Source organism: Trachemys scripta, chromosome 5 (genome assembly GCF_013100865.1).
Source record: "Trachemys scripta elegans isolate TJP31775 chromosome 5, CAS_Tse_1.0, whole genome shotgun sequence".
NCBI classification, from domain to species: Eukaryota; Metazoa; Chordata; order Testudines; family Emydidae; genus Trachemys; species Trachemys scripta.
Genome location: NC_048302.1, coordinates 73,267,683 through 73,293,306, shown reverse-complemented (window position 1 = coordinate 73,293,306; position 25,624 = coordinate 73,267,683). Strand labels below are relative to the sequence as shown.

The following is a 25,624-nucleotide window of genomic DNA, read 5'->3' as shown; positions in this document are numbered from 1 at the left end:
GGAGTGTGGCTGGAGTGCTATTGTACTCCAGTGACCCCCAGATACTCCAAACTATGCTGCAGGCAGGCCTGGTCCAGAACCATCTACAGGATCAGAGAGTCTCAACTGCAGAGTAAGCACTTCGTATCTATATGAACTTCGATGAGGGTTAGCTGACTGCTGGGTACTTAACTTGGACAAGGTTGAGAAAGTTAGTGGGCTGTGTGAAGCAGCTAGAAAAGTTGGTGGAATATATATCAACACCACTCACTGACGAAAGGTAACTTGTAACACAGGTGTGCACATTAGGCGTGTTTTTAGATCTTGGGCTGCTTCTGGATGCCCAAGTGGCATCTGTGGTCAACTTTATTTTTCCATCTGTGACTGCTGAGAAGAAGCCCTTTTTCTCTCTCTGATGCAGAGTTTACCACAGTTATCCATGTCTTTGTCACCTCCAGATTAGATTGCTGTAAGGCAATTGATACCACTGATACACATTGATACCACTTGAAAACTGAAGTTAGTGCAAAATGGTGCAACCAGCTTATTAAACAGAGCTTTATGCCAGGAGCAAATTACATCAGTGCTCCAGGACCTGTACTGACCACCACTAAGATTCCAGGTAATGCAAGCCCATAAGAGGGGCACTTAATACAGATTTTTATAAGACTAAATCAATAATTAAATAACAGTGCATTGCTAATGCAGCACTGTCATTCTGGAGTGAGACCTCAGGACTATAAATTAAACGAGTTTTATATCTGGTAGCAATAATCACTGCTACATTATATTTTGATATATTTTTGAGTCTGAAGATTAATAGAATAGAGTAGAATAGAATAGAATGTGTGTGCTTTTGAGAGGAAATATTCCACTTTGCTTTTGGATCTTCTGTTAGTCAACTAGTAAAGCAATGATATTGAAGTGATGGATCCAAGCATGTCACAAAACCAACTTAAGGAAGTGAGTCGTACCTGTTCCAGAGCTCAGACTGGGTGTAATCAATTTGGCTATATTTTTAAGTTAAGTTACATACCTCTTTAAAACATACAAACCCTGATCCAGCTTTATCTACATCAGCACTAGAGGGAGCCACTAGCTTACATTTAAGAAATCAAGCAAAATAAACTCATCTCACCTCACTGAACCGGGTTACCATTTTGCCTCTAGGGACATCCCAGATAAAACCACCATTCCTGGAGGTTGCACCAGCTATGCAGTTCAAATCCCCTTGGAGGAACAGACATTAGACACACATTATAATGAGTACAATGTCAGTGTTATTTTTACATATATAATTTTCCATTTTAATTAAAGAAATACATAACCATATGATAGCAACGGCAGATTAGGAATGTAGCCTCACAATCGGAGCCCAAAATTTGCAGGGGATTTGACACTAGTTCACAAGCAGCAGTTCCAACAAAAGCCTTATGTGTTCTACCCTCCTACTCTAGGCACCGCTGTGCAAGGTAGACACTGACTGGTTGCAAACATGAGCTGAAGTCCCATCCCAACCCCATGCTCTGAATGCAGAGAGGGGACAAGATGTACCACCTGACAGCACTTTGTTGTCCACAGGCTTTCTTTGAAACTATAAATGCCCCACAATGTCTAGTGCTTAAAGCTCAAAGCATCTGCAGAAAATTATGTAGTTTCATTTTAAACCTGTCTGAACAGCAGAACACAGCAGAAAAAGTGCTCTCTCTCTCATAGTTGGGCACACATAGGACAGATGTGAGGATACTTGAGCAATCACTTTTCTTTTTAAATTACTTCCAGTCTTGGACCATCAGATTCCACTACTATCTATCCCTATAGGCCCCCATCACTGTAATAGCTGAGTACTTCAAACTCATTTGTGAATTCATCTTCACAGTACTCCTATGATGTAGGGAATCATTATTGTATACATTCTACAATGGGGACTAAGACACAGAAACACAAGACTCCACTTTCTCACCACTGTGACTCAATCCCAGAACAGAAACTGGTGCTGTTAACCAGGCACGTCTCATATAGAAAACACCCATATGGTGCAGAAACAATGAATTTTGGATTATACTTCAGGGGCTAAGAGGAGAAAATCTGGAGAGGGACCCAGGGGAGCAGAAAAGATATTCAAGTAGGTGGAGTTATGGAGGAGGGGAAAGAGAAATCAGTATGTTCAAAGTTCTTTCCCCAGATCAAATCCATGCCAAATGTTGGCAAATATTGTATGTGTGGGAGCAAATGCATTTGGTGGATGATGCAAGCCAAAAAGTGGAAAGGGATCAACATTTTCTCTTTCAGATAAAGTTATTTATTTCCCACAAATCAAATTACAAATACATTTCTGTTGTATGTTATTTGTATTTGATGATGACATCTCTCTTAGTACTATTAATGCAGGGCATAAAGAAAAGAATGGGGGATTCCAGTCACCCTTGTGACAGGTTTCAGAGTGGTAGCCGTGTTAGTCTGTATCAGCAAAAACAATGAGGAGTCCTTGTGGCACCTTAGAGAATAACACATTTATTTGTGTAAGGGTGAAGGAGTGGTTGGCATGACCTAAGCAGTAACTGCTGCAGATTTGAGGCTGTTGTTGTAATTACAGAAGAGCTCTGCTGTTGCTCTATTGGATAGGGAAAAATTCATCCTCCTGTCCCCCGGAAGACTCTCCAGCAGCAGGCATAGCTACGTGGACATGATATTTTGAGGAAGATTCCTCCAAAGGGCCCTTTTCAGCACTTTGGCAAAACTGACACTGTAGTCAATGGGAGTTTTGCCTAAGTTAGAAGCTCTGAACAGCACCCTTAGTTGGGCTTGGGGACACATCTTCCAGAGTATGACTAAGATCAACAGTTGCTGGTAGGTAGCCTCTCCCCTTCAGACCCACAATGAATACATGAAGAAAGTCCTTGCACGGGTTTCTCAAATTCTGCCTCCACTCCAGTGAAGCAAAACTGCCCTGGTTCTGGTGCAGTAAGGGCCTTTTACAAATAGTTGCTGAGGAGAGGGAAGGATTTTTTCTTAGGGATGGACAGCTCCAGAGAAGAGCGTGTACATTCCAGCTTGCCAACTTGAGAATTACATGAGCGTTTACTTGAATTCATCAGATCAACTGCATTTTGTGCAGAAAATTTCAATAATCATATAATAATATTTATGCCTAAAATCAAATACGCTTACCTGGAGCCCAAGAAAGAGAATAAATGACCCCCTCATTCCCAGGAGAGGTGTAGACTGCTGTTAAAGTGTTTATATCCCAAACTTTTATTGTCCCATCAAATGATGCTGTAGCTAGAAGGTCAGGGTTATCGGGTTTGAATTTACAGTCAAAGATGGTTTCAACATGTCCCTAAAATGGCAGAATAAAAAAATTAATACTAGTACATTAAAGATTTTTCTCACATGAACACAATTGATTTAATTGCTAAACTAAGCCTATTTTCTATAGTTTTAACTCTTTACTGTAGTTCTCTAACATCTTTACATCTATATTAACATTTTATATTAATATTTTAGCATGCAATTTAGAGATTTACATAGTGCCTTAAACCAGTGGTTCTCAACCTGAGGTACATGTACCCCATGGGTACACAGAGGTCTTCCGGGGGTACATCAACTCATCTAAATATTTGCCTGGTTTTACAACAAGCTACATAAAAAGCACTGGTGAAATCAGTACAAACTAAAATTTCATACAGACAATAACTTGTTCATACTGTTCCATATACTATGCACTGAAATGTATGTATAATATTTATATTCCAATTGATTTATTTTATAATTCTATGGTAAAAATGAGAAAGTGAGCAATTTCTCAGTAATAGTGTTCTGTGACACTTTTATATTTTTACGTCTGATTTTGTAAGCAAGTAGTTTTTAAGTGAGGTGAAACTTGGGGTACACAAGACAAATTAGACTCCTGAAAGGGGTACAGTGGTCTTGAAAGGTTGAGAGCTAATTCCTTAAATTGCCAAACACTTTTTTTATTTCTAGATTTAAAAAATATGCTTAACCAATTTTCACCATTATATTTTCTTTAGAAGTCTTACCACAAAGCAAATGAATTGCTGAGTTTTAAGTAACTGAAAACTATGTGAGAGAAAAATATAATGGAAAAAGGCAATGATCCTTCATTTGAATGCAACACTAAAATAAAACCTACCAAACCAACTACATGCTCCAACAGAGCCATACTTTTCAGCTAATCAGTTAATAGTAAAAGGTGTAATAAGAATCTGGATCTCTCCTCTCTCTCTTCTCCCAAAGGATTAAAAAACCCCAGCAAAATAGAATATGCCATAGGCCAAATTCTGCTCCAAGCAGCACCTGTGCACACTCTGGGGAAATTAACACTGCCAACCCCCTGTAGAGTTGCACAGGTGTAAATGAGCACAATTTGGCTCCGTGCGTCAGTCATTATGACTGAAGTGTTATTAATTGGGCTGCACCTAAATGCAAAGTCATTTCTATTTCAAAATTCAATTTTCTTATATTTTTCCTGTGAGACCTTATATTCCAAATGTGTTTGTTTTATACCTTATGGTGAAATAATGACCCTTTTTGGAAAACAAGTATGTGAAACTGACATGAAAGTTCTAAGGTACAATTCTCAGTGGCTGGCCACCTTTTGCTCTTGCGAAAGTGGACTTATTTTTTCACAAGTAGAATAGAAAGTTCTAAAGCATTCTTTTCAAACCCTGATTTTGTTTTCAGACATAATGTCTGTTTTCATAAAAGTGGAAATAAACAAACTGGCTGCTTGCAGATGAAATCGAGTTCTAATAGTTTCTTTCCTGGTTTCCTATTTCTGCTTCCATTTTCATGGACCTGGATGGATGCTGGCGTCATACTTACAGTAAGCATCCATATATTTAAACAAGTGTTTGTTTAATAAACTATATTTCATTTTCTTCATTTATAAACATTAAAAACATTTTTAACAAAATCAGTAACACTAAGTGGTGGAGTTCTACCAAACTCCTGGAATATCTCCAGTGGTGGAGGAGCTAAGGTATACACAGTTAATGTCAGTTTACTTCTAATACACCAGACGTGTAATTCTCCACCAGTGGCATAACATAATCCAGGATTAGATGACCTGGTAGTAAAAATGCCTGTGCCTTATCTATCCTACAGCTTCCAAGGTTGCTACCAAAGAACCTGCATCAGTAGAGAATTACATTTCTGAATTTTCCCAGTGCAAACACACTCTCAGTGTAACCCAACATTTTGCTGCATGAAACTGCTTTGCTAAATCTAATTCTTGCCTGATCATTGAAAAAAAGACATTATGAAGTAATGTTAGTAGTTTTACATTTTTGTGTTACTTTCTATTTCTCTATGACATTTTCATAGGCTTGCTCATAGTGCTTATTCAGATAAAACTCACTGGTTTCACTTAATGCTTTGCTTGCATATGGACTGCAGGATCACACTATGAGATGTTTGAAAACAATATTTATTTGCCTGCTTTGCTTAGGGTTTTTCAGTTGAGTAGATTGTTTTTTCCTCAATACTCCTTCTTAGTTTTTTACTTTAATCCAACATGACACTGCATTTTTTACCTACATGTTTATTAAAAGCATCATCAGTGAACTCATCGGCACTGTTTTCTGCATGTGCTGGCTGGATAATTGACATGCAGCATAAAAAAGGTCACACAACTATTATACTCCTTCTCTTCATCCATTATTGAAAGAGTAATACTTTTTTTTTTTTTTTTTTGGTGAGGTGGGAGAGGAGGGGAGATGGGAAGAGTTAAACTGATATTTAAAATATGAAATATCTCTCTCACTAAATAATATTAGTTTTACAGTAGTTCAAATTTGGGTCCTACATTATTTGGCAGTCTTCCTTTGTAGTGAAGAATTAAGTTCAACATTCTAGAGCTGTTATATAAAGTTTCTAAATCTTCAGCCCCTTTTTATTTATGAATCTGATTTGCCTGCACACTACACTGTAGGCTCTATGCTCAGTCCTTGATTATTGTGCATAAAAATGCTGTATATATGTTAATTATTATTTCATTCAAAACATTGGACAGGGAAAGGAGACATACCAAATCTCTAAGGAAATCCCATTTCTTGGCTCCCATGTCATAAAGTCCCACTCCACCATCCATAAAACAGCAGACAGCATGGCCAGGAGGAAGAGAGAATGCTTGGTTTTGGGTTAGAGTTGGGGGTGGAACGGCCTCACTGGTAGATGATGTATGATGATTTTTAGTAGGAGAATGTGATGAAAGTGCTTAATAAAAACATATAAACATATTAACATATTTTTGTTCATATTTAAAAACAAGCAGCAGTTACATCACTTCACGTCAGGGCTTGTAAAATTCATTTGCCTATTTGATGCTGACAAGGAGGAAGGTTTCCATGGTGAGAGGGTGGGCCTGAGCGTATCTGATATTGTGTGTCTCCCAATAAATCCTTCTAAGCATCAACAGGGGAGCAGAGAAATCCCTTAGAAAAATATTCAAGAAACTTTTAAAAAATCACAGGTTATACCATTTAAAGGGTGCTGTGTCAGAATCCACAATTTTTGAAAATTAGTCTTCTTCAAAAAATTCAAGTTGATAGTGTCCCTCAAAATATCAAGCTAACAGTAACAAAAGTGAAAGGAATTGATACTGGTAGTAGAAAAATGGTGGCTGACGTAAAACAGAAGAACAGAAGTTAAATAAGACCAATATTATCATCTTTATTATTTGTTTTTGGAAATGCCCAAGATGTGCTAAGTGCTCTACAGACATTCAAGAAGGGATGGTCCCCTTCCTGAATGAAGTTCATAGTCTAAGGAAAAACAAACAGGTAGAAAGAGGTTAGAGGAACCAGGAACAACAAGATAACTAGATTCATTATCTGTAGTAGGGCAGAAGTGGGTCTCTAAAAGGAACTTAAATATGGATCTAGGCCTTGGTAACTTGGAAGCTGTACAATGCATAGAGGTTGCATAGAAAAAGACAGGGAGATGAATATGGGACAAGTTGATAAATAGGCAGATGAGAGTGGGAAAGTCGGCAGTGTGGAGGGGACAGGAACAATGTGTGCTGAATAAGGGAGGATAAGTATATGCAGCTTTGAAGGTGGAGGTACGAAGCTTAAATTTGATGCAACATTCTCAAAATACTGTCTCTAAGCTGGTGAAAGAGTGCAAAAATGTGTTCTAGCAAGTTTGAAGAATTCATAGAATAAAAGTGAGAAAGTGGATGATATGCTAATAGGTAACCTTCCCTTTCAGTCTCTCTTTTTCATGGTAAGAGATTATGTGGTCAACAAAATGTCTTTTCTGATTTTTATACTATTAAACTATTAAGGCCTAGAGAACTGGAATCAATACACAACTTGCATTACACATCTTTACATGTATGCAGTGTTGTTGTACCCAGGTTGGTCCCAGGTTATTAGACAGACAAGGTGGGTGAGGTATCTATTATTAGACCAACATCTGTTGGTGTGAGTGACAAGATTTGAAGCTTCCAGACAGCGTCACGTGTGACCAGACAAAGATCTCTGTATAAGCTCAAATGCTTGTCGCTCTCAGTAACAGAAATTGGTCCAATAAAAGATATTATCTCACCAAGCTTGCCTTACCTTGTTTACTGTGTAAAGCTATTCTAAGGGGCTACAAGCTTTGCATATTGTTATGAGGTATCTGTTATAAAAAGAGAATGTATATGGTACTTCACTGGGGTTGGGAGCAAGACTGTAGTATTCCTACATGAGGGACGGCCTAATAAGGAAGAACTTAACAAAAGGTTTGATCTGATAGCACTTAGTCCGCCCAAAAATGCATTGGGGTCAAAAACTTGCAACCACTGCACTGAATTACAAAAATAAAATATATACTTACACTTTTTCTTTGGAGGAGAATTGAGCACATGTAAACCATGGAACCCTGTTTTCTTCAATTTAAAATTATCTATAGGTGTTGTGCGTGAAACATTCCAAATACGTAACACTCCAACCTGAGAATCTGAGATTTAAAAAAAAGCTCCATTTATTAATGTTTTTTCTACATAAACAATATACATAATTTAAGCACCAAATTAATCAAAAAGTGAAACATTGAATTAAATGTATAATCTTAAAATAATGTTACAAGCAGGCTTTTACATCTTCACAATAATGTTACTTTAAATTACAGATGTTCATTCTTCGAGTACAGTGGGTAAACCTATCAACAACAGCATAAAATATTCTCTCATTCACCCTTCCTCTCTCTCTACTACTCCAACAATTCTCCCACAATTCAACCACAATTTCCCCTTCGCTCTCTGGTTCAGAAAAGAGAAAGGATTGGAACAAGAGAGCTCCAAAAACAACAGAAATGGAAGTGGGGGAGTGGGGAATGGCTTGCTTGCTTATGCCCATCCCCCAGCCCATTGTAATCCATGCTGATAAACTCATGGCAAAACTGTTTGCATCTGTTTTATGCATTCATTTTTTCTAGAATACGTTAAAATATTTCTGTTTCTATTGATATTAAAGTCAAAGGTATAGAAAAGATTAAACATGAAGTACAGTACCTATTTTGGAGATTCAATGCTGTATTTACAACCATTCAATAAACTATCAACAATAAGAAAAGATTACCTCCAGTAATAAACATTCCAGGAGCACTAGGAACCCAGGCTAAGCACTGAACTGATGCTGCTGCACTAGGAAAATTAAATGCTGTGATACAGCAGAGAGACTCAGAATCAACTAGTCGAATGCCATTATGTAAATTAGCAACAAGAAGATAGTCAGTCGACAGAGGGTCCCATTCCAGGGCTGTCACTGGATCCTCCTCATCTGTCCCTTCAAGAGACTCTGGTCTTAGGACATGTTTCTGACTCTTAGAACCTTTAAAAGCAAAAGGAAACAGACCACCTTAAATTAGATATAATGTGTATCAATTACAGTGATTTATGAAGTTTTGTTATGTCTGCTTAGGCTGGCAAACAATCGGTATTTCCCCCCAACACACTCTGTAGCTTCTTCCACAGGCTGTACTAGTGAAGCCAGCAAAGCTCATCCTCTGCTGCACTTACTAACAAAGGTCTGACTCCAGCAGACATTTCCACTGCTTCCTTTTTATCTTAATAGAAAAAATAGAGTGAAAATGGTTGTTCATGTTTACAGGTTTAGATCCTGCAAACCCTTATTCATGGGTTCGCAGCATCAGGCCCCAGATGCAAGCTGGTTTTAGGTAAATACATCTGCACAAACAAAATAAAATATGAGCAAAGAAAAGAAGAGTGATATAAACCAAGAGGAAGACAGTGATAATGAGTCAGAGTAATCAATGTAATAACTTATTTTTTCAAATGTAAATGGACAATTGTTTTTGTTACATCATTTGTTCAAATTCAGGAGTGGATAAATAACAAATAGAGTCTGAGTATGATACCACAAGGGACCCTTACATCATCGAGACTGACATCCAGTATATATCAGCACATTAAATATCACTCAGCTACCCCAGCAGTGAGCCCAGTAACTTGTGTTATGATCATCATTATCCAATATTATGGAAAGCTAGCACTGATTTTTGATATTACAAAAAACAATCCCACTCACAGATAACACAAATCTTTGTTTTTTAAAGAGATGGTATTCTATTCAAAATAAATAAATGAACATGCTGTGCTACTTCCCTAGAAACAATGAATTCATTAATTATCTCTAAATTTATTCAGCTTTTATCTACTTTTGAATTTTGACAACTAGGAATGCCATTAATTTGTCACATTTTGACAAATACTAAAAGCTATCTGTTATCCCTCTGCTGGATTTCATTTAATCACTGACGTAGAACAGAAACAAAAACTACTTCAGTTAGCATTAAAAAACTGAATCAAAAAGTCTGTTCACTGGGGAACATTTTTCTTTGAGTATTAAAATAATTCACACTATAATTTGGTAGGTGTGTTTGCTTACAGGTGTATGGTACTTATGGTATGGTAGAATTAAACACCACCTGTTGCTGCTGCTGTTGGGGCAAGTAATACACATCAGACTGGATAACAGTGAATAGGAGCATAATTGATATACATTTCTGTTAGTTTGTCTCAGGCCCATAGCTAGCACATTGACATGGGGTAGAGGACTGCATGACAAGAGATGCTGTTGTGCTTGCCTTCAAAAGTTCATGTACTTAGCGAAAACCATAGTCTCAGTCAGAGGCTTATTTTTCTTTTACTTTATTGTTATGAAATAAGGAAAAATAAGATACATATTTATATGATTGTTCAGTATAACAAATATTCCAACACTCAAAGATTCAGAAATATAAAAGTATAGATCTTAACATGAAAGTGGGGTGTAACAAAGATTGTTCATGAAACTAAAGTTGAAATCTCCTTGGATAATGGCATCTAAATTCTTCCACAAAGGCATTCAGGTTCAGTTCTTCAGTCAAATCACTTTCCTACAACAGGAGAATTAGGTTTCTCTTTCTGTCATGGGTGGTGCTCTGCCCTGGGTGTGATAAAATTCTTTTCAAACAAGAAAAGGAATTCTCACAAACTCAAGATCACTATAGACAATTCAATTCAAATACAGAATTCTCAAGACCACTATAGACATTTCAAAAATAGACGGGAAAGCCTCCTTTAATTCATTGGCAGCACCTAGAACTTCTTAAAATCCCTTGCAATTTCTCTCTTCTATCAGTGGTTTAAATACAGCCATTTCAACTGTCACCTTCTCAGTATCTAATCCAAGCAAGTCAATCAAAACACTCGGTGATTCCAATTTCAAGACATCTGGAGAGCTGGTGAAATAGATTGCTGGAAAGCTTTTGTATAACTCGGAATTCTTCTAATAAAATCTCCTTTGCAATTCACCACTGGTTTCATCAATCGATTTTTGACAAATTTGGGACCTTTGATGCTCATTTACACTTTGAAATTCTGGTAAGTATTCAGTGACCATGGAATCTTGAAATTTTGGGGCCAATACCATGGCTCTTTTGGTGGCACATCTTAATGTTGATGCTTCATCACACACATCTTTCACAACACGGTACTTGGATCGAATGTCTGGGAAAAAGTCTTCAAACATCTCTCTCTTTTGTTGAAGTTCTTCACAAGCAATAGTAATCAATTAAACTCCTTTAGCAGGGTGCATTACTTCCTTCTGAAACTAATTGTTCACACAAGCAAAAACTTTCAAAACCATTCTCATAACCTCAACTAAGAACAAGAATGAGTGATTGTGCAACTTCCAACATCCCTCTTGCACTATATTCATTCAGAAAGTCTGACGAATACTCTGAATCTCTTCCAAATTACTATTAATTATTTCTGGGGTTTTCAGGTGACCAGTCCATCTTGTTTCTATGAGTTTTTGCAGCTGCTAGCCTTTATACAGAACACTCATTTCATGCCTGCGAAAAATACTGTATAGAAAATTACAATTTGAGAACAAACCTGCCACTGCTGAGTTCCTGTCAGACACAAGAGACCACCAGATGTAGTTGGTTATTCAAGCAGTGTGTGTATTTGCTTGTTTAATCTCTCTTGTAAAAGGATTTGTAAACACTTCCTTTGCACTTTGACATCATCAAAGCAAGAATAAAGTATTTTGAGGGTCAAGACAGCTCATGGAGGTCTTTCAAAATCTGTTGTGTAACATCTTCAGCAGTGAGGCCATGCTATTGGGCCACTCCAATAAGTCTCTTTTTGGCTTTGAAATCAACATAGTAGTGTAAAACAGTGGACACGTTTCCTACATTCACAGCAGCCTTTGTAGTATCACAGTTCAGGCAGAAGAACTTAACATTACTATTTTTTCTGAATAGCTTCAACAATATCTTTCAAAACAATCTTCATTATATCAGTTATTTCATTCTGAATTTCAGCAGAAGTGTACTTTGCATTTTTTGGAATGGTTTTCAGAGCATCTTTGAATTTTGGATCTTGTCCTACAGTAAACTTAAGTAGGTTGATGAAAATTCCTGATGAGTTGTTCAAAGTAAGATCTATGTCCTTGATGTTTATTATATCTTGATCCCTCAGAGGCAACTCATTTATCACAGCAAACTGATTAATTTTTGTGAAGGTTTTAAACTGTATCTGTTTCTTTCAATTTGTGAGGATGACACCAAAGCAGCAATTGTGGCATCTGAAAAAGGAAGTTATGATAAAATAAATATCAAATTCATAAATCATTAATGATATTGAGCAAATTAATAAACTGAAATCATAAAAATAGTAATTTGTTTGTATGCTGGATCTACCACATCAAGTTTTGGAGTTTTCCTCAAGATAAGGGATTTAAAGTTTATAGGTGCTAAAGAGTAGGCTTTAGGATACGTCAAGGATGTGGAGGTATATGTATGATTTTGTGCAGGACTTGGGTCTTGATCCGTGATTTGACACTACTTGATTTGTGAATCTCAGCAGAATGACATGAAAATATAAATTTGAAATGTAGAAATATCAAAAAATTACCTGTAGCTTCTCTTGTCCTTGTTGCAATCCCATCAGCCATTGTATTCAAGTGGACTAAGCATTTGTCATGTTTGATTAAACCTTTGCCTTGATAAAGTGCGTTTTTCCAATTGCAGAATCCAGATTTGATAAAACCATATCAGTTCCCATTCCACCAGCATTGGTAGGGTGTGCATACACCCACCAAGGAAAACAAAATGGACTTATCAGTTTTAACAGAATATTCCAAACATGCAGAGGTGACATGTGGGGAAGCACGCTGGGTAACATGCCCCCTCCCTGATTTTTTGGTTTCACCCTCAAATCCAGACTGGGTGGCCTGCTGAGATGACTCAGGGGGTGGAGGTGGTGCTTTCCTCAAGCCTCAGTGCACAGGGCTGGCCTGAGCCACCTGGCGTCACCACTTGCTCCCCACAATGTCCCTCTGCTCCGACCCCCGGGGGTATGCCCCACAGTTTGAAAATCTCTGTGGGGTGGTCACGTACCCTCCCAGAACCTTTAAATTATGTCCCCTCCCCCCCATCAACAGTTATGCATTGCCTCTGCAATCAGCTCATGCACCACTTTTCATTAAAACAACTCAGCACACCTCCAATATTTATTTTAGGAAAATTAATTTCAATTGAGCTATTTTGAGAGTTCTAAGATCTCATGGATTATTCTTGTATATAACCTTATTATGTTTTGTATTATCTTCTGAAGTAGATGGTGAGCTTGGTCGAGTCTCTCTCTTTTTGAGATGGACGAATCATAAATTTGTCCATTTTGAAAACTATTTATAGCTATTCCACCATGTACAGGAAGGGCCTGGGTCTGTAGATCAGTGTGGTGTTGACCTGGGGTAGGCTGTCTTTGTGGCATCAATAGAAGGGTAAAAATCAGCTATTGGCTCTATGCTACATTTTTAGAGAACAAATAAACAAAACCATTTCTCTCTTTTCAAAGTCATAATGGTAATACAATGGTAGCCATCACAGTTGCAAATCCAAGAAATCCTGTGAATTTAAATATTCAGATTTATTATTGTAAGCAAATTTTCTCAAATCAGAGCAATCCTCAGTGAGAGCTAAACTATCTTCTGGCTCAGACTGTCTTAATAAGGGTTTTCTAGCAACTATTTGGTATTTACCTTCTGATTTAGGGTCTGATCCACTTATGCACAGCCTAACTTTTCTCTTGTGAGTAGTCCTATTTGCTATAATGGGACTATTCAAGTAAGTAAAGTTAGTCACATGCTAAACTGTTTGCAGGGACCAAGACGTCAACTAATTATATTCTCTGCTTGAATGCAAAAGTGTGGAATTTATATTTTAGTCATAGCAGAGTGATGTAAAATTGCTAGATTTTATTCTATAGAACAAGGCTCCAGTGAATGAGTCCAAGTTGTAATAATGATCTCACTCAAACCAAAACAATCCTAATCAGAAAACTGTAGGCTATACCTCTGTGTTTACACTCATAGACTTTAAGGCCAGAAGGGACCATCTAGTCTGACCTGCACATTGCAGGACACAGAACTTCAGCTATCCCCTCTTGTAATAGCCCCATCACCTGTGGCTGAGATACTGTAGTCCTCAAATAATGATTTAAAGACATCAAGTTAGAAAGAATCTATCATTTACTCTAGTTTAAGCCAGTAAGTGACCCATGCTGCAAAGGAAGGCGAACCCTCCCCCCCCCAGGGTCTCTGCCAATCTGACCTGGCTGAAAATTCCTTCCTAATGGAAGGAATATGGCAACTTGTTGAACCCTGAGCATCCCGGCAAGACCCATCAGCCATATGCTGGGAAAGAATTCTCTGTAGTAACTCGGAGCCCTCCCGATCTAGTGCCCCATTTCCAGTCACTGGGGATTTTTGCTACTAGCAGTCGCAGATGGGCCACATGCCATTGTAGTAATCTCCTGGTACCATCCCCTCCATAAACTTATCAAGCTCAGTCTTGAAACAAGTTAGGTTTTTTGCCCCCCACTGTTCCCCTTGGTTTAATCTGAAGTCAATTCTATGCTGCTGGGAGCTGAGATTTTCCCAAGAGTAATGAATAATGCTGACATCAAGTGGTTAAAAACTCACATTATTGTTCGCCATGTTAGCCAGAGTTCTACTTACCTTTGCAAGTTTCTTACACTCTTGAAATATCTAATTCCTAAACCTATTACTCCTATTTTCGCCTTCAAATCATTTTGGCCAAACCTACATGTGTGTACATGGCCCAAGAGTAAATCATATATTTTCTTTTTACTGATGCTTTCCATTAGGCTGAGACAGCACTACTGGAAGTAATGCATAGTCAGAAAAAGTATAGCCTTTGGAAGTGCTAATTTGGTACAAAGAGCAGCAGAAGGAGAAATACAAGAATTCTAACATGGTTTTTAGCATTGTCCAAAAACTCACATCTGGTTTAGAGGAGATTCTTCCTCCCCTAATATTCAAAGTCAGTTGTCAGAGCAAGAAAAAAAATACATACCCTGGGACACAAGAATGGTCATCACCGAGGGTCATCTTTCCTCACCAAGCAGTGAGGCACGTATGAAAAAGAGAATTAACTACTTAGCTCCAAAGGAAAACTTCACATACTCCTTCAAGGAATGTGCATTTAATACAACACTGTGCTATTTATAAAGCATACTAAAATGTGCTAGGTGCATTACAGATAAATTAAAAAGACAGTTCTTTTCCCTAATATGCTTTAATAGGAGACAGAATCTTAGATCTGGGTTCACAATTGCTGATTTGTTTACCAAAAAAAAAAAAAAAAAATAAGGGTAGAGGATTGAACATTCAACAATTAGAACATTCAATAAATAACAATCCAAACAAATAAAATTAGGAGATCAGTAGTTCCTGGCAAACATCAGTATAGTGGCAGATCAAAAGTTTGGAGAAGAGGGCTGTTATCACACCCTCAGAATCAGCTTACTATACACATTTTAAAGATGCAGTGTTGATTTGATAACCAAATAGGATTCAATACAAAGACAAAAGATTCTGAATTTTCTCGAGCTAAATCAGATGTATTTTTGTCATATGCAGTGAGTAGGAACACTACTATACTCTGAACAAATTTTATATAAAAGTTTCTATAAAATCTAAACTAGAGAATATAACAACAAAAATTGTATAGTGGCCAATAATTACTTTATCAAATAAATTTTCACCTGGTTGAAAAATAGAAAGACTTCCATCAGTGTGTCCAAATACTACTTTTCCTTTCTTCTTTGGATGCCATCTAAATAGACAAATGTCTGACAAGAAACTATGTGCTTCTTTATGTACAGCTACCCCACTGTCTGGTCCTGAGATGGTCCAAATATACAATGGGCCTCTATGGGAAACAAATGCAACTGCATCACCTGCATTCCAGCACCAACTAAGTGAGGCAGGAACCCCTGAAACATTTAAAAAAAAAATGTAAGAACTAGCATTTGAAATTTAGAATGCTATTATCTATCAAATATTCTTAGCCCATTACTGACATCGGTCTTGAAAAGCTACAGATCTTAAATTACTAGTAAAGTAATACGTTAAACATATTTTACAGACTTCAGTCTAAGCGTATGCAATTGTATGTACTTGGCATGGCATAAAAGTAAACTCTACTTACGCATTTTCAAAGAGTGAAAATTTTATGTATTACATGGCAGCGGACTATACTGTGGTACACATGCTTAACTTCTACTAGTGCCAAAGGGAGTTATTCATATGACTGAAGATCAGCCTGCTCCTATATGTTCATCCTTACACAAATACTTACCTTACAGTAAGAGTAATGAACTGTTATTAATCAGTTAAAAAACAAAACCACTTGCAAACTTTTACAAAATGTATTTACGTTTTGGCAAAAACCCAGGAAGTCTAACCATAGTGGGCTAATCTACACTAGAAGCGCTATATCGGCACAGCTACACCGATGCAACTCCGCCCCCTGTAGTGAATCTGGTGAAGATGCTCTATGCTGACAGGGGAGAGCTCTCCCATCGGCATAATAAATCTACCTCCACAAAAAGCAGTATCTATGTTGGCGGGAGAAGCTCTCCTGATGACATAACGCTGTTCACACCAGCACTTAGGCCAGTGTAACTTATGTCGCTCAGGGGAGTGGCTTATTCACACTGAAATAAGTGGTAGTGTACACCTGGTCTAAGACTACAGGAGCAGATAACTGCACCGGAACTTTAAAGTTTTGTAATCAGTGGGAGCTACAGGTGCTTAGCACTTCTGAAAATCAGATCACTTTTATTTAGGTGCTTAGATATGGACACAGGCACCTAATTTCAAGTATCCAAGTTGTAAGTGTGACCTCAGCATTTCCCACACTGCAATACTCCACAATCATAAAAATTAGATTGCAAGGTGTGATCAAAGAACAATCTCAATAATATATATTTCCCCAAGCCTCCCATGCACATTTTATTTAGGTACTTTTTTGTACTAGTACCATCAGAGATATCGGATATGCTACAAATGTAAAGTTAATAAGGGGTTTTAACACAAACAGTTTATTCTGAAAATAAAAGCAGTGAGCAACATAGGAGGTACATAAATGGGATATGAAAACTATCTCCTTCAAATTCAATCATGGACTCCGGTAATTATTTAGGATTGATCAACTGGTTCTTAAAAAATAAATACCAGTACTGATTTTAACCCATATCCTGAGCAAAAGTAAAGTTTTTATCAGGGCTGAATCAATTCAGATTTCCTTGCCCACTATTTGTGCTTTCATGTGACCTTTAGATCTCACAGCACGTAAGGTTTTCAAAGACATGCCATATACTCTAGAAAATAACAAAATGGGAAGCCTCAGAGCACCAGAAAGTTTGAGAAGCCCAAGAGAGGCTCCCAGACCTTCTGAACCTAACAGAACTTGAAAAGGTACAGGATTGAAGAGGACACATGTTGAAGAAACTGACTGCAGGAAAGCACCTGGGGTGCACTAGCTGCTTGCAGGGAAGGAACTCAGGCTTGTTGCAGAGGAAGTTATTACACTCAGCCTGTTGGAAAACTCATTGGAAGACAATAGGGTTGGATCAACAGTTTCATACTTTTGAGAAGAGCTAGCTGCACATTAGGATGTTTATCTAAAATGAACCAAAAACTATATTTTAGAATTTAAGTGTGATCATTATTAGTAAATGGCCTTATCTGAACAGCAGTCTTTGTTGTAGACCAGGTTTTATTTGTGTTCAGCCTTGCAAAACTGTCATGAAAATTCATATCCAAATCATAAATCGTAATTGCCTACATTTCACTATGATGACTGATGATAATTGATACTATTTTACTTGCCAATAAAAAACAAACAAATAAACTTGCCCTGAGTACAAGGCATTTTGAAAGGCTGTAAGAAGAGTTGAAAAATTCAGTTTTTCAGCAATTACTACAGTTCAGAACAATGTACAAAAACACTGTGTTTTATCATATTCTACAATGAACTACAGTAGAAGTGAGGCTAAAGAATTTTGTGCTCCATCTATAACTGTTCAACTTCTAAAACGTTCTCTACCAATCATTCAACATTTAGTACATTGCGAGTATTTCTGCTATTTCAAAGATGAAGAGCTATAAGAAATAAACCTGTGTCTCCGATACCTTTTGTACTGTCCAGTTTTGCAACAGCTTTTTGTTCAGCCACATTCCAAATGATCACTAAATTATCTGCACTGGCACTTGCAAACATGTCAGGGTTGTGGGGACACCAAGATATTGCTGTGATTGTCTTTTTATGCTCAGACATAATTGCCCGGAGTTTGAATTCATTATATCGGTGATCCAACTAAAAAAAAAAAAACAAATTTATTTTAGATACTCAAATTTCAGTAAACTCACTTAGTATCTATGGCATATATTGCTAAGTTGGATAGTGTATCAGCTCAAGTCACTAATGGACAAGAATATGAAGCTTACCATACTTAAAAGACTACAATCTGATTTCCACTGCATTTAACAAGTCCAAGTACTTGCAACTTTAATAAGCTAGGTCCATATAAATTTTAATTGCAGGGAAAATGTGTCAATATTCAGTTAAGCCCCTCCCCTCCCTCCTAAAAAATTACTTCCATGTGTTTCATATAGTAACTTCTTTTATTTCACTTCTATAGCACTGCTCATATCAGAATTTTAAAGTACTTTACAGATATTATACCTATTTTACAGATGGCTAAACTGGAGCACAAAGAGATTTGCTCTACATCACACAGCCAGTCAGTGGCAGAGCTGAGAACAGAATTTATGATTCCTGGAACCTTGCTCTAATCATAGACAAATAACAATTTGACACTGGAATTAATGGAAAGCTATTGAATCAACCTAAAACATTTACTCATGATATAGTGATTTGTAAAATACAGTTGGTCTCATCTTGCTTTGAATGAAATCAGTAAGAGTTTGCAATATCAAGCAATCAACATAATCTCCAGGAACCTTTATTTAGTGCCACTAATGTGTATCCAACCCTTCAAATCCAGAAACTCCAGAATTTATGGATCAACCTATGTTTGTCTCATTTTAATACAACATGATTGATTAAAGACTTAGTAAAGATTTAACTCTGATTTTTTCACCTTAAGTCAAACTATTAATATTACTTTCATGTATATTCAGTGTCCTTGGCTGGCTTTTTTGGTTTAGTACAGCAAAGAAGGGGAAATGACCCAGGGAGAAGCTCCGGTATACAAGGTTTTGTTTTACATATGTAATACGATACATATTGTATTAATGGCTACTATAATTTTGACTATATGTTGTATGCCATTTTTAATACTCATTTTTTGACAGTATAAGCAATGGTTAGTACTTTGCAGCCCACAGGCAGCGGGCAAGGCTTCTGTTTATCCCTTCACTTGAGCTCTATAATATGCACCTCACTTACTCTATTTGCTGCAGAGATGTTTTACCCTATTATGAACAATTGTTCCACTCCCAAACCAGAGATGGATTTAAAACTGGGGGTTTATTAAAGTTAATATAAAAAACAAACAAACAAACAAATGCAGCTTGCACACACCCCACACCAGCTTGGTCTCATCAGAGTATACCAGGAACCCCTCTGGGCCCACTTCCTGTTTCCCCACTATGTTCCATTTAAGGGAGAGCGTGCAGTTAATCTAATCCTGACATTTCCTTATCAGTGCTACACAATTCTGAAAGTGATGCACAAGCCAGCATGGAATCTTGCTCCCTTTCTCATATCTACACTGGCTCTGCAATGCTGACCTGAGTAACAAATTGTAACAATATTTTTTTTTAATTGTTTTGGAGTAGATCTGTTGAGTAAAAAGATGCCAGTTCTATACAGTCATTTTTCTGACTATAATCGCATTTCAAAACTACAAGAACGTTTCTTGAAAGGGATGAAAGTGAAGTAGAAAGCAAAGAACAATGTTCTAAAGTAAGTAGTCTATTGAGAAAAAAGTAATCTTACCTGGTAAATATAAATAGCAAGTGTGGCACAATAAGCAAATCTATCCCCACTAGCAGCACATACATCTTTGTTCCAAGGCTGACATCCAGCAGCTAAAAGGCCCACTTGCTTAACCTGTGACATCTTTGCCTATAAAAAATAAATTTATGGAACTGAGAAATAGAGACAGGACACTTTTTCAATGAGCCAACAATGCACTTTTGTTCAACAGTATGTTTAAAAATATATCCTTTAATTTTATAAATCAAGGCCATACGTTTTCTGAGATACAATGAATATACCAGGAATAAAACCATGCAGATATTCATACTATGCAAGGAAAGGGGTTTAAGGTCATTGGCAAACATACATGCAGGAAGAGACAATTGAAGACAATAGAGCTATGCTGATTTAGAACAGCTGAGGATCTGTCCCAGTATTCCTTTTTGTTATCTCTTGTAGTAAAATTCAACATTTTCTATTCTTAAATCTAATTCCCCACAAAAGTGTGGGTAAAATACATCATGTGCCAAACATCTCAATGTAAAACAAATTAAGCAACGTATTTTTTCATGAATTTTTTTCTTAAATTTTTAAACCATTATGGGCTAATTATTTAATTCCTACTCTTTCCCTTTTGAAAAAGTAATTTTTTGTATCTTCTCAGTAGTCTACATCTACAATAAGATTTAAAATGCATCAGGAAAAATAAATAGGAAGACAACTGACATATGTTAATGTATCATTAAACGTCTTTGTGGACACAATCTTACCGCTTTGTAATGGGACTCTCCTGTTGACCCACCTTGTAAGTAGGTATTAGACACATGAATAACGCTGCAGAAGTACTGCTGGATCATTATGGGAGTGGCTCTATAGAGAGAATAGGTCCCATAGGGAAAACCACGTTCAAGAAGGAAGCTGGATATGAGATTTACGCTTTGTTATTGTTTCTGAGTTACTAGTTTTGTTGGGGATGAGATAGTGACTCAGCCCATTCACACCCTTCGTATAGTGCCCCATGACCAAGACAGCACATGTATCTGCACATAAATCATCTTTGCTATACTGAGAGCAATTGCAAAAACAAACCACTTAACCTCTATTCCTCCCCACAAATTAATTACTGCAGGGTAAAACAAAGCAGGGTATGATATCACAATCTCACTCTCAGTGGGAGATACAGATTACTAATGAAGTGTAGTGGTGCCTTAAAAATTCCAAAACAATTTTCATTTATATTAATATATAGAACTTATATTTAATACGAAGATTAAAACATTTTTATAGTTCTTTAAGAACAGTGAAGCATATTCTCAACTCAACACACAGTGCATTAGCTGTGCAATTCCCATCCACAGGCATTTTTCATGAGTTGACAATGTGCCCTCATTTAATTTTTTAAATGAGAAATAGTAGGTTTTGTAAAAATTTGAATTAATCAATGGTCCAAGTGACAGTGGGGGCGGGAGGGAGGGAGAGAGAGAGAGAAATCCTTTGCACTCTAGATCAGTGGTTACCCAATGGTGTTTTATAGCCTATAGTCCACAAAACACTTCTAAGTGCTTCCATTTTGGTCTTAGTATGAAGCATCTGTCAGTTTCCAAGCTTGCCTGAAGAAGAGCTCTTTGTAGCTCAAAAGCTTGTCTCTTTCATCATCAGAAGTTGGTCCAATAAAAGACAGTATTTCACCCACCTTAGCTCTCTAGTTTCCAAGCAGTGAAAATTCCTACTAGTGTAGGACTAATCCAGAGTAGGACACTTTAGGGATTCCAAACACACAACATCACTGCTTCATGCCTTTCTTTTTGTGTGTTTCTCTAGCATAATTTCAACCATGATTAAATTTGCAGAGGACACCAAAAGTGGAGGGATAGTAAACACACATGATGACAGATCCAAACTCCAAAGTGACTCCAAAGTGAGATTACAGTAGTGGGGGCTTCAGGCATTGAAGGGGAGATTGAGTACTAATTACTATTGGTTAAGCATAGACAGGGTAAAGTCAAAGCAAAGGAAATAAATAGCACTGATACAAAAATAAGGGCACATAACTAAGGATCCGTACCACATTAAGACTGTCCTAATATTACTTTAATGTGCAACTAAGTACAATAGGGAAAGTGGGAAATCAGACTGGGAAGCTTGGAGAGAAAATTCCTTAAGAAGTGGTTCACCCTGTGGCTTGCAAAATCCACTCACATAGGGCAAGGAGGACTTTTTCCTCAAGTGGGGGCCATCAGCTTCTGCAATATCTAAGCTTTCATTTAAAAAAAAAACAAGTTAAAGTCTCTAGTTCTTATATAAAGATAACCTCTCAAATACAAACTAAGCGTCAGCTGATGCAACGTCAGCTTCTTAAGTCTGCAGAAAGTACCAGAGCCAACATCATTATTACGGGAAGGGGAGGCCTGGTAGCTACAGCTGCGTTGGGTTGAGAGCAAAGAGGATTGGTGGCCACTGTTAGGAATAGAGTGCCTTGGGGTGGTGCAACCCGTTGGGCAAGGGGCTTGTTGTATTAAGTTAGATGGAATAAACGAGCCAAAGGTGTTAAAAAACCCAGTCACTGTCCAACATTTAACAGTGTTAAACAAGGTCCATGGTTTGGTATAAGGAGATCTCAGCCTGCTTACTACCATAGCAAACACACCATTAAAAATCCTTTTAACCTTTTATTAAAGATCCAGAAAAGACGGAAAAACAGTTAAAGCATTTGAAATGTAAAGTATTAAGTAAAGCTTTCATTTTAACAACATTTCTTGTTCCCTTCCCTTTAGCTGGATTATACCCTGGCTCACTGAAATTCAGTCAGCAGGAAAATATAATTTTAAAAGCCTAAAGACAGGGAGACTTCCAAGGCTTAAAGCTCCATTTCAGAGCTCATGCAGGGAGAGGAAGGGGTTCTCACACTGGGCTTAAGATTACCCTCATCAACCACAAGAAAACAGCAATTATGCATTAGAGACAGCCCCACTCTTTCCTTCAATGTGCTTGCATGGTGTATTGTACGTAGTACTTTGTATTTTTAAATGATATAAAGAAGTCTGGGCAGCTGAATGTATCATTAACGGGATGCAAAGCCTTTAGGTTGCTGAATGAAGGCCAGGTTAATGGTGACCAAGAGTCATTGCCATCTGATGGCTGTGAAATGAGTTTGTATTTTCAATTTAGTTCACAATTGATGTGTGTCCATATCACAAAATATATATCACATTAACTACTGTACTTCTATTTGCAACATGAATTTGGCTGTACTTTCCCTTCTTTCTGAATACATTTATAAAAAGGCAAAAAGTAACTTTATGAAAAGATAGAAATATACCTTTTAGAGAGACTCAGCAACAGGTGACTCAGCAACAAGATGAGCCCGGTCATTTGAAAATACTATATTTTTTGACTTTGATAAGTCAGTGGTTTTCTTAAAATATGTTCTCAAAATGAAATTATGCTCTTAACAGCACATTTAAGAGGAAAAATATGATTTTAAGATTTATTACTATTTTGTTGAGATAATCATACATGCTTAAACGGCATCATTTCTGTGTTAAATCCTTACAAAGTTGTTTTTACTATTTTTGATTTGCAACTACATTTAAATCTACATTTTCAGAATATTTTAGTATTTACCCTGAGCTATAATGTATAAAGTACTTCAAACTTTACTCTAGTACCTCTTGTAAACTTGCTAATTTTCTTTTGTTATTTATAAAGAGTTTCAATGTCACTGTCTGTTTGCAAAATACTTCAGTTTTATTTCATGATAAAGGAGGTATTTAGTCTGAAATCCATTACAGCTAAAGAACTTAAATAATATTTTACAAGGATTGTTGCATCTCTTGTCAACACCATGCATCAGGCCAGTATCCAGCAGATTTCCTCAGACATTGCAGGTTTCAGTAAACGTGCTCATAGTGTGAGACAGAAAGCAGCATTCATCAGAACATCAGCGTGAAGAAAATGGCAGCAAATAAGAAAAGCACTATAAATATATATCCAAACTGTTACGTTACATCTTTAGCAATGTTGATTTTTCAGTCATCCTCTGTTAAAGTCATCATTTCTATTCAAAATATAAATGATTATTTTATATTTATATATAGCATTTAAATTATGCAGAAAAATTTTGCTTACTTAAAAATTCTGTAAAATGTACAGAGCACTAAGGAAGCTATTATTAAAGAATTTCTACAGTTTCCTAGGAGACAGAGAAAAGCCCAAGCCTTTTCTCTTTTCAATTGGCATGAGAGAAACATAAGTCCTTCCTAATTACTAAATATAGAAACCAGCATTAAACTGAAAGTCTGTTTACATTAGAGATACTATTATTAAATAACAAACCCATATGACAAAATGGATTGGATGAATGGCTACAGCTATATTATTATTTATAGATACATGCCTATGTTATCCCTACCTTAGAATAGGTATCATTTTTTGTGAACCACTTAAGAATTTCCATGTCCATTTCAAAACCTCGCAGCTCCCAAAATATACCATCTCTTGATCTGGATGTAGCAAGAAATCACTTTACTCAAAGAGGAAGGAACTAAACCCTGATGTTCAAAAGGATAATGCAGACTTACTAAAGGATGCAGAAGAAAAGCCTGAGCATTGTGTCGCACCACACACACAAAACGGCAGTGTCAGTAGCCTGGCAACTGCAGCTCTTTAAAATTAAAATGTTACCTCTTAATCTAACTCGTTTTGCTCTATTTCATGTACTCTATGTATTTCATCTATTTGCTGTATTTCAAGATTGTACTACATTGTTATCTGCAAAACAGTAGCCTTTTCAAGTCCAGTGAAGAGGCATGACTGGCACAGTACAGCATCCTTTATTTATCAGGGTGTATATGTGTGTGTCTGTGCCAGTATATAGGCACAGACACACACACCCTGATATTTATTCAGATTCTGAAATTTTACACTTTTATGATGTTAGAAAATGATGACTGATGCATTTCTCATTTACCAGATGATAATTAATTTGTTACTTTTGACTTCTGTCAAGCTCTTTTTTGATGGAAGTTTGAGTTCAGTTAAAAATGCTCAAAAACAACAATTTAAAGTTTTTTTATCAGTTATATAAAACTAAATTAAACATGCTGGATACATAGGAAAAATGATTATCAAAAAGTTTATCAAAACATGATATATATTTAAACCTAACTGATTTATTAAACAAAGTAATAGAGCTAAGTGAATAAGTGACTTTTTGGTTAATGGGCTGAATCAAAACATTTCAAAACAAAAAGTTAACTTAATTTGTTTCAAAATGGCTGAGAGGAACTGTTCTGACTTTTTTCTTAAAAAAAAAAAAAAAAAATACGTTTTTTCCTGTAGCTGAAACTATGAGCTCAATTTGACCCAAATTTGTGAAATTTGGTGCCCCACAAAATGCATTTTCTGGCAATTTACAAATTTACTATTGCTATAAAAATTCACTGTTGGTACCCAGGATACTGGGCTGGATGGACCTTTGGTCTGACCCAATATGGCCGTTCTTATGTTCATCCCTATGAAGGAAGTATTATCTGTAGTTAGGGAATTGAACTGATTGTTTCTGGTCACAATATCCATCAAGATTTTAAAACTAGTAGATCTCATCCTCACACATCTAGTTTTTATTCACAGATTGGAAGAGGAAAACAAGTTTTCCTGCATTTTCAATTCCTAATCAGTTTCTTAACTTTGAATGAACTAGTCACTGGACTAGCTGAATAAACTGAAATGAAGAAAATATTCTTTCTACACCTGCAGAATGGACTACTGCCATCAAAAGCTGGTTGATCACTTCAAACTCCAGTTCCAG

General features: G+C 36.8%; 1 protein-coding gene across 7 annotated transcripts in view; it reads right to left on the bottom strand.

Moving 5' to 3' along the window:
* WDR17 (WD repeat domain 17) overlaps positions 1-25,624 on the bottom strand; it is a 107,157-nt gene that overhangs the window by 38,358 nt on the left and 43,175 nt on the right. For 6 of the 7 annotated variants that reach the window (XM_034771139.1, XM_034771137.1, XM_034771138.1 and 3 more), the window contains 8 exons: positions 19,834-19,962; positions 18,003-18,186; positions 15,569-15,799; positions 8,568-8,819; positions 7,825-7,947; positions 6,029-6,216; positions 3,151-3,319; positions 1,118-1,209 (listed from right to left, as the gene is read on the bottom strand). In XM_034771139.1, coding sequence (XP_034627030.1) covers positions 1,118-1,209; positions 3,151-3,319; positions 6,029-6,216; positions 7,825-7,947; positions 8,568-8,819; positions 15,569-15,799; positions 18,003-18,186; positions 19,834-19,956 — 1,362 coding nt within the window. In that variant the 5' untranslated portion in view covers positions 19,957-19,962. Of the gene's footprint in view, positions 1-1,117; positions 1,210-3,150; positions 3,320-6,028; positions 6,217-7,824; positions 7,948-8,567; positions 8,820-15,568; positions 15,800-18,002; positions 18,187-19,833; positions 19,963-24,226; positions 24,409-25,624 lie in introns of those variants that run through there. The other variant, XM_034771135.1, reaches the window with a different exon arrangement.